Source organism: Harpia harpyja, chromosome 5, assembly GCF_026419915.1.
Source record: "Harpia harpyja isolate bHarHar1 chromosome 5, bHarHar1 primary haplotype, whole genome shotgun sequence".
Classification (NCBI taxonomy): domain Eukaryota; kingdom Metazoa; phylum Chordata; class Aves; order Accipitriformes; family Accipitridae; genus Harpia; species Harpia harpyja.
This window is the reverse complement of record NC_068944.1, coordinates 41,660,400-41,673,150: the sequence shown is the minus strand read 5'-3', so window position 1 is coordinate 41,673,150 and position 12,751 is coordinate 41,660,400. Positions and strand designations below refer to the sequence as shown.

The 12,751-nt window shown below is 40.5% G+C and overlaps 1 protein-coding gene across 1 annotated transcript in view; it reads left to right on the top strand.

Annotated features, from left to right (window-relative positions):
- Positions 1-4,280: 4,280 nt before the first annotated feature.
- The window catches only part of CPA6 (carboxypeptidase A6), a 32,929-nt gene continuing 24,458 nt past the window's right edge, over positions 4,281-12,751 (top strand). Inside the window, exons 1-4 of the mRNA XM_052786800.1 lie at positions 4,281-4,445; positions 7,949-8,063; positions 9,013-9,114; positions 9,962-10,066. Of these exons, the coding sequence (XP_052642760.1) occupies positions 4,285-4,445; positions 7,949-8,063; positions 9,013-9,114; positions 9,962-10,066 (483 nt within the window). The 5' untranslated portion in view covers positions 4,281-4,284. The remainder of the gene's footprint in view (positions 4,446-7,948; positions 8,064-9,012; positions 9,115-9,961; positions 10,067-12,751) is intronic.

Below are 12,751 nucleotides of genomic sequence, written 5' to 3'. Positions count from 1 at the left end.
GGGTAGTGAGAAACAACTGGAGGCTACTGCCTGAGAAAATGACTTTAATTACAAAGTATGAGCCAGACTAGGCCCTGTGGTCTAAAGAAGATGGGGATTTCTTTCAGTGACTTGAATGAAAAAAAGGACTGTGGGATTTATGCAGCCATGAGTGTGTTCCTGGGGAAAAGCAAAGAGTCTCCTTTCTTCCCGGGCTCCCTTTCCACAGGCACAGAATGAGCTGGAGGAAAACCTGGAACTAGTGAAGAAAAAAACTCCCTGGTCTGGTTTCTGTCTTGGTGGGGCAACAGGGCTGTGTGTACACCATTTGTGATATGTAGGATTATACCAATGAAATGTTTGTATTCTTGGAAAATTATTTGCATCATTTTTAATTTTGGAAGAAATTCTGAATTCTCTTAGCTCAGCACCCAAATCTTTTTAAAATATTTGTCCCTTTTCCTTGTGCTGACTTTTCATCACCATACTGACCAGAAGCTAGAGACAAGACTAATGAGTTCAGGGTTGTTGTAGCTTGGAAGGTAAGAGCTGATACATTTATACTCTTGAGCTGTCTTTAACACCTCAGTTTAAAGAGAAACTGCCTACAAGGAAACCCAAAGAGTGCTGGCTTTCCTAAGCACAAGTTGAATCCCAGGGACTTGCGTGGGTGAGGTTGAAAAAAGAATGTGCAGTTAAAAAAGAATACTTACTATGTAGTCACAATTAATAATCTCTTATACCTTCTTTGTTAAATAAAGCAATAATGTTTTTAAATCGTCTGGGAAAGGGAGCTGTCTGTATGCTTTTACATACCATTTCTTCTCATAGAAGGCAAGTCAGGATGCTTGTGCCTCCAGTGAGACTTTGGGAAAGAGCATGTGCCTCCAGTGAGACTTTGGGAAAGAGCATTTGCTGGGCATCTGTGGAGCCACCAGTGTCCCTGAGAACAGGTACCTGGAGTCACACCTGAGTGCAGCAGCAGGTGCCGAGTAATTAGGCTCCAGGTCCCAAGTCTGAGCCTACTGAAAAATCCTGCCTGGGCTCTGCTTATTGTCCAGAGGCTTAAAACATCCCAAGACCCTCTAAAGATAACCTGCTGCCTGACAGATAGGAAAAGATGTGCAAAGGAGAGAGTTCTGTAAAGGAGATGAGAATGTTTAGGTTTGCAGACATACTCTAAAGCATCTCTCTTTTCCTCTAGCCTCAAGATACCAGGTGAATTTTGAGGTTCAAATATTTGGCTGTGTGTTCAGAGGGTTCTGTAGGATTTCTGCATCTGTTCGTTTTGTAGCTGGAGAATCTTCCCCCCCACCTAGCAAATCCCACCACCCACAAGTAAATGTCTTTTGGCACTGACTGGTACACCGTCCATAATACTATATAATAGCTAATGTGTGATGTGTGGGGATAACAACACCCCATCGCAGATAGTAAAGAGGATAGGAGAAAATTAATATCACTACCACTTGCTAGCCAGCGGAGCCCAGCATGGAAATCCAAGGCATGCTTGCCAGAGGAATGATGCTGAAAGAAGAGTGATGACTCTGATGGAGCCCTCGGTATCCATGGGAGATGCAATGATGAAGTCTCCTAAAGTTGACAGTGAGTAAGGGATAGTTGGACTTGTTCAGTCCAAACATGCCAGCTCTGAAATTCATCTATTTGTCAGCTTTCATGCGCTGTTTCCATGTCACGCCAAGGACAAGCTGAAAGTTGCAATATAAATAAGATGTCTGTTGGAGAAATGTGTTTCCCGTTACATGTTTTATAAAGCAAATTCAAGTCAGCAATTGAAGTGGTGCCCTGGACAGCACAGGTAACATCTCCCAGATGAGCACTGAATGCTTTGTTTACATTGCAAAGGATGAGAAGTGGGAGTCAAATGAAACCAAACTACCCAAATAGGGAACTGAGCTGAATTTGCATTCTAAAAATGGGATTTTTTTGTCTCACTTCCAGGACAATGCCGGGAATGAAATACTGCATTTTTGCCAGAAGAGGATAGTGGTGTGCAATATACCGCTGATTCATTAGTTAAAAGAAGATTACTTCTGCTTTTGTTACTCCCTTGCAGCCAGTAATGTGTAGAATACCTCAGAAATTAGAAAGCTCAGTGGTGTTGTAACCAATAGTGTGAATATTGGTTGGTTTATCCCCTCCACGATGATGGAGAAATGCACCAAAATTAATCCTGAGTAACTATCAACAACAACAACAAGCTTCAGGTGTATCTCAATTTTTTTTTTTTTTTGTCATTTTTGTAACTTCTCTTTCCAGTTTTGTGTGCTTAGATATTGCAGTTGGCCAGGAGACATTTCACTTCAGTTGCTTTTAGCTTGTGTATAACAACTTGTTGTTATTTTTATAAAGATGGCTCAAGCTGAGCTGATTGGTACGCTGTTACTCCAAGAGCAACAAATGTACCCTCTGTGATGTGTATTTTTAGGGATAAATCTTAAAAGTCAAATACACGTTTCTAATTAACCATGTGTGAAATCAACCATGTTGAATTAGGGGGAAATTTCACTGGATGCCTATAATTAATCAAAATATGAAAGATAGATAAACTAACAAACATAAGGTGTTAGCGCAGTGAGAGGATCTTTATTTATAAGCAGCATTTAGCACCATTTAATTCATGAGTTTGGTTTCTACTGACCATCTGTCATAGCTGCTGTCAGCTTCACAGGCCTTGTGAACTTTGCCAGTCCCGGTGTTAGACTTCAAAAGATGCTGTGCCCACTCACTACTGTCACACAGATCCATAGACCATATTGTGGCAGCGTGAAACAAAGAGTGGTTTTGGCAGGAATAGAAAAGGCTGCCCCTGTGTTTCAGTTTTTCTCCTTCCAAAGTAGCAGGCATTTAATTGGATTAACTGGACTGAAGTCACTACTGCTTGAAGAAGTGGCATCAGGTTCAGCGTCAGATGCCTTCTTGGTAATCGGAATATTCTTACTTGGGGCCATTTGAGAAATGGTGGGAACTAAACCCCTGTTGCAAGATTGTACTCTCTTCTCAAACAAGGTTCATATCAAGGTGAAATGCATTAGATATTTCCAAAATTGCTTGTATGGCATAGAAGTCAGGAGCTTTTAAAATATAGATTATAAAAACCTTAGAAACCTGGAAAGCAAGTAAGGCAAGGGACACTCATGAGCTCTGTCCATGACTTTTATCAATGCAGCCTAGCACAGCTGATTGCAGTAGACTTCAAAAGATGTTTATCAAGTATTAATTCTTTTAAAATTCTCTTTAAGAAATGTGGGGACTTGGTAGTCCCTATCAATTCCCCTCTTTGTATTCAGCTCACAAACTTAACATATTTTTAAGGCCTGTTGAACTTGACATGTATATTTGTCACATTGACGCAGAGGCTGTTGTTGAAACTCCTTTCTATAATCTCCTGTGACTACCCAGGAGCGCTGGGACGAGGTTTGTTAACTTGTGTTCTCGCCACTGTCCTCACACTGGCAGAGGAGGAACTGTTCTCACCTCTGTTGGAGAGTATGTGCATCTGTTGTTGGTGCAGCTGAGTAGTACAAAACCATTTTGCTACCAGGTGCAGAACACTGAGTTTCAAATCCCTGTTGCTTTCTTGAAAATTCATGTTCTGGGCTAAAGTTCCAAGTGTATTTCAGATTTGGCAACAAAAGAAAGTAAAAATGGACAAGAAGCATCCCTTAGGTGTGTGCAGATATAGATATCACATTAATAATGTGGTATCATTTAGTAGCTATCATTTTTTAAAGTTTGTAATCATTTTATTATCTTAATCCTGTTATTTTGGTGTCTCATGTAAAATCATTGGGTAGATCACAGCTTCCTTCGTAGTATTGGTGACCTTCTGTTACTGACCTCTGATCTGCTTATTGCCAAGATAAAAACTTGGGTACACTTTGCAAACAACACTGGTATATGCTATGTTTTCTACCTCTCTTTAGCGTTCTTTTCTTTTGCTGCCTTAGTGAACATAGAAAATACCTTGTAAAATAAAAGACTCGTGGATTCCATAGGAGCTAATAAATAGGGAATGTATGGTAGCCTGAGGAGGCGCATGAAGTTGGAGGTAGCTTTTGTTTCGAGCTGTTTCAGGAGGCACATTCCTGAGACAGTTCTCTCTTCCCACTGGCAAATCTCCCATGAGAGTTGTGGTAAGCTGGATGCAATCATTCCTCAAAATCTTCTCCATTAGCATAGAGCTGGACCAGCCAATAGAGTTTTATTGTCTATACCATGCCTAGAGTGCTTGCCTACATAGCTTCAAGCATCCCATCTCCTGGATTTCCCCACCTACACTGAATGCATATGAATTACAGGTTGGTTCCTGCACTACAGGTGGACCTGTGGCAGCCCAGCAGCCCCTTCCACATCGTTGAAGGTATGGTCACCGACGTGCGAGTACCCCAGAACACATCCCGAAGCCTGCTGCCCTACCTCCAGCAAGCAAACATCCAGTACACGTAAGCCTGTGCTTCGCTTTCTCTGCCTCGCTCCGGAGATGTGGCCTCCAAGGCAGGTCTGCATCTGCCACACCAAGTGCACTTGAAAATACATTCCACATCGTAGCAATTAGACTGGCAGACAGCTAGACATTGCCAAGAAAACAACCATTTTAATGGGAGAACAGAAAATCTCCCACGGGCAGGCAGTTTTAATTAAATGTCCTCCTTTGGAGTCAAGCTGAAGTGTTTTCAATGTATATGAAATCACATCTGTTAAGGGAGGGATGGTAATTACTAATTCTACAGCCTGCTTTGCCTCTGTATTTAACAGGAGCTAGGTTTGTTTACAAGTGTGCTGCAAACGCAGAGGCAAGCCTTCCTCATGAATTATAAAGGAATGTACTAGTTCTCTTTTATAACTTTTCATTCCTCGTGACCCAACGCAAGTCAAACAGAACAAATACAAGCTAAGGATCACATATAATTTATAGCGTTCCTTAAAAGCATTCAAGACAGAGTATACTTACCATTTCATATTTATCAATATGATATACTAGACAAGAATAATGTTGTTGTCATGAAAGCCTTTTCAGTGAGATGCCTAAGTGTCTGAATAATCAACTGATGAGTTATTTGAATTCTGAAACTTTTGCTGAATAAAGCCCTATGTGAGGTTATTTATAGTTACTTCTCAGTCAGAAAAGGATGGCACAAATCATATTGTGTATTATATGTACTCTATCAAAATTCCATTCTTATTATAACAATGGTCTCTTATTAATTTTTCGTTCTAAAAATACAAAAACATAAGGAAATTAATTACGCAGGCCCGGTGGCTGAAGTTCCGAGGGACTTTCATGTGGGTTCAACACTGCTTCAGTTTTGTTTGTGTTTAAAAATGAGATTTGGATTTCTGTAATTGTTTTCCTGTGCTTATACAAAAAATATCCCCTAATTACTGTGCCCCGGCAGTTGTATTCACATCTGCTGCTGTTCCTGCTCACAGTAATCACCTTTAATGAAATGACAGAAGGCCATTTTATATGTGTTATAAACACTCCCTGTACTTGAAGACCTTTACTTACTTTGCAGAGCAGAGTGTGCAAGGGCAAGAACTGCAGGAGTGAAGGGTTTCTGCAGTTTACCTGAAACAACGTGTTACAAATACTAGGACAACATTACATTAATTTTCCACAGGGAAAATTTCCTCTCTGGCATTTGACACACAAGTTGTGTGCACCTAGAAGGAAGCTGGGCAGCATTTTGTCAGCTCCAGACTGTTTCTTTGCTCTCGCTCTTCATCTCCTCGCTGCCCGTTTCGGACTCCTTGTCCGCTGGGTCCCAGCCATCAGAAGCAAAACCCTGCAAAGCCTCAGACGAGCATGTGCTTTGTCCTGACAAGCCTCCTGACATCTGTAACTCCACAAGAGCCGGCAGGACTCACCACGAGAGCAACAACAGCTATAGTGGGGAAGCGGCAGGAGCGGGGCAGCCGGGCACAGCTGTGCCCATGGCGCAGCTGGGCTGGGGACCACAGCCCTGAGCTGAAGCGCAGCTCCACAGCCCAGGGCCTGAGGTGCCGGGCAAGGTTTCATACAGACCCTCTTCTCATGGCTGTTTTTCACAATATTTTTTTTTTTATTTCATTTTTGATGCACCATTTGCAACTATTGCTACATCCCTTTTGGAACTGGAAAATCTGAGGCAAACACCATGTAAAACTTCAGCCTGACAGAGTGATGCTTGCCTAAATTATGACAAATTTCTAAAGACAGGAAGCATTAAGCAGCCCTAATAATGAGCAAGGTGACCAGCCCTTGCCTGTAAGACAGGCTTATCTGTCCCAGTGTTTGACTTTATGATGAGAAGACAGTCATGAAAACAAGCTAGGCAACAAATAAACTCTTACTGCACCAAATTGCCTCGGTTGTAAGTTCTCTGGCAACCAAGCCACTTAGGTTGTATTCAGACCTCAGGGACTTAAGAGCCTTTGTGTTATAAGCACACAGAGTACACAGTCATTTAAGCGTAAAGAAAGATTATCAAATCTCATTTGGAGTAGAGACACATAAACAATCAGGAGTTGTGAAGTTGAATTTATTATTGTAAAAGTGAACAAAGAGAGCTTGATCCTGGTAGGTACTTACACTAATCAGAATTCAGCAAAGCAGGCAAGTATTTTTTTAACATATCAGATGTCCTAATGGCTTGAATAAAACCACTGCTTTAATCTAACTACAGGCTTAAATGCTTTACAGTACTGGTCTTGGAGTGTACAGCAATTTGCAAGTCAAGACTGTAAGCCCTTAGTTTGCTTAATGAAAGCTGTTGGTGTAGAACAATGTAATTCCTAATTATACAATTACTTCACTAATACATTTGAAGATGAGGATAACCTTTACTTTGATATCATATGTAGATAGACCTATTATCTTTGAGGTATCTGCTGCACAGTTGAGTTAGGATCAGAGTGAATGCAGTTTCTTTCCATCTTTCTCCAATTGTTGCAGCTAATGCCTATAAAACTTCAAAAGGTTGAATCTGACCATCGTTTTACAGGAATGATGAATTAGTGGTATGGTGATTACACATTGCCGTGCTTTAGGAGAAGGTGGTATACAAGGATGACTCTCAGTTTTACAGTGACATTGTTACTGATGTCAGTGACAATATTCCCAGCTCCTGCCATGGTGTGATGGAAAGCATAGATGCTCCAACTTCTTCAATATAATTCTTTTTAGATGTTTTCTGTATTATATTTTTATATTCGTATCATTATTTGGTTTTGCCATAAAACAGGAAACTTTTCAGCTTATACCACTGTTTCTGCATTTTGCTCTTACTGCAAAGAACCTCTCAGTTTTTATGCAAGCATATTTAATTTTCACTTAGTATTGTTTCATGTTTTTCCTGAGTTATTTTAAAATAATTGGCAACAACTATTGCAGAGTAGATCATGTAAACAACAAACCACACTTAAGATTTTTTGTGTGTTTGTTGTATTTCAGACAGAAAGATAATGCCACCAAGTTCTTCATTTTTTTGTTTTGCCTCTACAACTTGTAGGTATACGTAAAGTTCCATGCTGGTACAATAACTCCCAAGAGAAAGTATGTGCATGTTTTTCTAAGCCTAAAAGGAGAAATTTTTTTTATGGTTTTGAAATCAGTTTTTGAAGATCCATGATCACGTAGTATAAGTGGATTATAAAAGAAGACAGCAAATGCTGCTCCATAAACAAGTGAAAGTGGCGGCTTCTTCACATTGGCTACATTATTTACATCATTCTGTTTTATTCACTTAACAAGCTCATTGTGTTTTTTGAAGGCACTGTTACATTTCAAAGCAGCTGGAGTATTTATCTGGCAGCATATATTCAAATAAGCCTGAAGCACTCTATTGTCAAGAAATAACGTCAGGATGGTTTCACTCTTGCTATACTTCTAAATGTGATTGTTGTTCTGCTTTAGCCTGTGTGTTCTATTAGTTTTTCAGCAATACCGCTGTCTTTTTTCACCTAGGATTCTCATATCAGACCTACAGAAAGCAATAGAAAACCAAACTGGGCTGAGGTCATATAGGAATCGAAGGTCCCTCTTTGGGTATAACTATGAAGTGTATCACTCCCTGGAAGAAGTACGTGAAAATTCATATTGTTCCTCTTATCTACTACACTGTTGTTTTTAATAAGGCTAAGATTTCACTCTCTGTACAAGCTATGGTTACCTGTTCATCTTCAGCACTGTTCTGAATGTTTCTTCTTCAAAAATAGGCACCTTCTTGAAAACACATATTTTTTTAATATTTATATTCAAGGCTTATCTTTACATGTAACTATCTTTGACAGCTTCTGAGTTTTGTTTTTAAAGTAGGTCTTTTATGCTGATGGAATAAGAGATTTCAGTGAGTGATTAGTCTCACTGAATCACTTGAGTAAGCAACGTGAGCAAATGCTTAAGTATTTGCACAAGAGGCCCAAAGACTTAAAAACACTTAGATACAAATTTATGTATAAGGGATACTATCCTGGATGATAATGGGGTAAATAATTTATGTTGATTTCGGTGTGCTCACGTACATGGTTTCAAACTGCACCAAAACAAAGTCACGAGGTTGAGCGTGGAGGGTGCTGCACCTCAACAAGATCTGGTGCCTGTGAAAAAAATATTGCAGGTAGCATTCAATCCTGCAGGTCAATCTGTTCGCCATTCTGTGTCCTGACAGGCAGACTGAGAGACCTTCTTTCTTCATTCCATTAATATTTAGTGGGAATGGCAGATTAGCCCCATCCCCAGATTTTTGATGGACAGCTAATGCATTCCAGTAGTGGCCAACATTAAAATGGGAAAAAAAATCCCATGTGACTGAAGGCTGCATCCAGCCACTGGCAATAGAGCTATGAGAGCCCAATGATGATTAAAGTGTGAAAAGAAACCAACCAAAAAAAAAAAAAAGCATAAACAGAAAAACTACAGGAAAATCCAAAAACATAAAGAGGACTGAGAGCTGAGATTAATAAATGTGTTACAGTTGCTTCCCATGAAATGCAAAGATTGAAGCGACAATTTTATTTCTGTATTTGCAGATCCAGGGTTGGATGCATCATCTGAATAAAACTCATTCAGATCTTGTTCACATGTTCTCTGTTGGAACATCCTATGAAGGGAGACCACTGTTTGTACTCAAGGTAAAGATTAAATAGTCATTAATCAGACTAAAATCTGGAATTGGGGACAGACACTTTGTTACTTATGTTATAGCATGTACACTGGAGATGCAGGTTAACAGTGTTTCCTAAGGATGAGTTGCTAAGATCTAAGTATCTCTCTCAATGTCATCTTTAATGAAGAAAAAAAAATAAAAAGCTGGAGAACTAAAAGCCAAATCCTGTTTACTTGGATTGGATATGCATGGAGATAGATTACTGGACAAGTTCAATTAGCAGGATTTGGATTTAAGGGAATTGGAAAGTTTTGTGTTTACAGACAACTTGGAAAGCAGTTGTGCTGGAGAGGGGCCCCAGAGGACTCTGGAGTCCTTCTCAGCACGTGCCACATATGCTTCCTCCTTAGCTACTGACAAAATTCCAGGGCTGTGCACTCTCAACTCACATTATTAGGACCACAAATTAGAGGGTGTCGGCAAGATGCAAAAAAAATTTTACTTTGATTGTACTTTCTTTTCACCTGCTGTTGCAGAGTTCTGAAAATTTGATTCTGCATCAGACTATTCATGTAGCATTGTTTTTCCTCACCCTGCTCCATGTGATATTTAAGGATATCATTCCTCATAAAAGAGAAATTGACAGATCTCACTTTTCCTGTAATTTTTTTTCCCATAGGTCAGCTTCATTATCTTGGCATACCTGCATATCATTATCTTGGCCGTACCTTTGAAAACAATAAATTCATGTTCCTTTATACGAGGAAATTCAAAATGGTTTAGTGTTTCTAACATTCTATTATTTTCTCATTATTGTGTTTCACTAATGTCATGAGACCTATTGATATTTCTATGAATATTCACACTTCAAGTTAGGTAAAAGATCACGGCCCTACAAGAAAGCTGTCTGGATAGACTGTGGGATACATGCAAGAGAGTGGATTGGCCCTGCCTTTTGCCAGTGGTTTGTGAAAGAAGTAAGTGTTTAATGATTTACAGTCATGCAGTTCCTTCAGTTCAATAAACATTGAGTTTTTGCTATAACCGATCTAACATATTATTAATAAGAAAAATAACTAGCTATTATACCACTTTTTTTTATTTTTTATTTGTAGAACACTTAAGTGCTTGATAAACGAAGCTGGTAGCGACAGCTAGGCACAGGACAAAAATATGCTGGCACATACTGGCAGAGACATGAAGTAGGATTTTATTCCAAGACCTAAAAATGTGAAGATTGTAGTTCTGGTAACAGTCCAGGTAAATCAGTGCCAGTGTGTACTGCCTCACATCAGTTCAGCAATATCTTTGCTTTAAGGACTTAGATTAAGACATTTATCTTGTGTGTAATTCCATAGGAACAGTAAGCCAATATCATGGAATCATAGAATAGAATCATGGAATCATTCCGGTTGGAAAAGACCCTTAAGATCACCAAGTCCAACTGTAAACCTAACACTGCCAGGTCCACCACTAAACCACGTCCCAAAATGCCATATCTACATGTCTTTTGAATACCTCCAGGGATGGTGACTCAACCACTTCCCTGGGCAGCCTGTTCCAATGCTTGATAACCCTTTTGGTGAAGAAATGTTTCCTAATATCCAGTCTAAACCTCCCCTGGTGCAACTTGAGGCTGTTTCCTCTCGTCCTTTCACTTGTTACTTCGGAGAAGAGACCAACACCCACCTTGCTACAACCTTCTTTCGGGTAGTTGTAGAGAGTGATAAAGTCTCCCCTGAGCCTCCCTGTCATCACCATCATTAAACTCGACATGATCAAAACACTCCCTAACATACAGCGCTACCCCCCTGCCTCTCCTTCCTTGCCTATCCCTTCGGAAGAGTTTATGGCCATCCATTGCAGCACTCCAGTTGTGCGAGTCATCCCACCATGTTTCCATGATGGCAACCATATCATAGTTTTCCTGCTGCAAAATGCCTTCCAGCTCCTCCCATTTGTTACCTGTGCTGCGTGCACTGGTGTAGATGCACTTCAGTTGGGCTACTGATCCCGCCACCTTTTTGTGGGGGAGAAGCCCTGATTCCTACATGACCATTCTCAGGCGCTTCTGTGTTTTCTAACACATCAATAACCCTTGCGTCTTTGCTGCCGCATGGGCCTCCATCCCTTACCTCCACTGAGACAGCAGACCAAAGGACCTCGCTAGCACACCGTCCCTCAAACACTGGTGTGCTGCCCCCAGGCTTGTCTCTAGACAAGTGTGTTCACCCCAGGGCGAACTTGGTTTTATCCCTTCCCCCCTTCAAATCTACTTTAAAGCTCTTTCAGTGAGCCCTGCTAACTCCTGTGCAAAGATCCTTTTCCCCCTTTGAGACAGGTGTACCCTGTCTGTTGCCAGCAGGCCTGGTGTCGTGTAAATTGACCCACGGTCAAAAAAACCAAAATTCTGCCGGTGACACCAGGCTCAGAGCCAGGTATTGATCTGGTGGCTCTTCTTCATAGTCAGATTTCACCCAAAATGATAGACTTCATATTCTCTGAATATCAAGTGGTTCCTCCAATGTTTCTCTGATCCTATCTTACTGGATTTATGCTCCCTTTATCTTTGATATCTAGGGTTTAGCCTTCATATCCATCCATTTGCCACTTCTCCAGTACCTCTTTTCTTTTTTTTTTATATCAGCATTTAATCTCTTCTACTTTGGGATTCATTTCAGATGCATGATGTGTTTGCAGGATTTTGACATTTCCCCTTAGCCAACAAACTTCTGTTCAGGATGGGATATTACCTGCACAGTGGAGACTACCTTGCAATGCAATTTACAGAAGTCAAAGAAGGCTTAAAAAAACCCAACGCAGGTGCTTTGAGTATTTTGCATACCATTTTTTTCACAAAATAAGGGGTGCAACATTTTTTTTGCAAGGGTCTTCCTATAAACACACAATTTTCTCACTTCTCTTCCACCCCATCACTGTGGAATTCTACAATGTATTAATACCTCCTCTGATTTAAAGGATCTGCCTTTGATTTTCTGGGATCTCTCAACTCAGCAGAAAGATCCTGGCCCTATAAGTCCCTTCATGAGAGTAAGCTTCTGCATCATCAACACCCTAATGTGTTAGCTGAGATGATCATATAAGTATTTGTGGCTTTCCCTCAGAAGTCACAGCAGTATATAAGGCAAGTACAGAAATAATGGGGCCACTACAACGTGGGTGAGCCCATCAGCATGGCTGCAGATGCATGGATAGGCTAAACCAGATCCAGGAGCTGATCTCCAAAGTTCAGTGTGCAATGATGGTGTGTCTTCTTATTAGGACTTCTGTTAGTGTAAAGATGAACAAACTTGCAACTATTTCTGAGCAGCTTTCCTACGCAGGAGAACAGGCTACAGGAAGGAAGGAAGGAAGGAAGGAAGGAAGGAAGGAAGATGTTTGGGACAGACAGGCACTGGTGGGAAAGCCTATTTCTCAAGTACATCTTCCTTACCAAGGTTTTCCCATAAAGCACTACAATGTGGCAGCAAGGTAAAAATCACAAGGTTTCTCTGTAGCACTTATGGCAGAATATAGGCTGTGTATGTGTATATAAAAACCTTCTGGTTGTTATTTGAGATCCTTGGAGAGCAGCTTGCTAGTAAGACTGTTTCGCTAACTATGTAAAAGCATTTTCCTAGATTAAAGAATGTTTCTGTGGA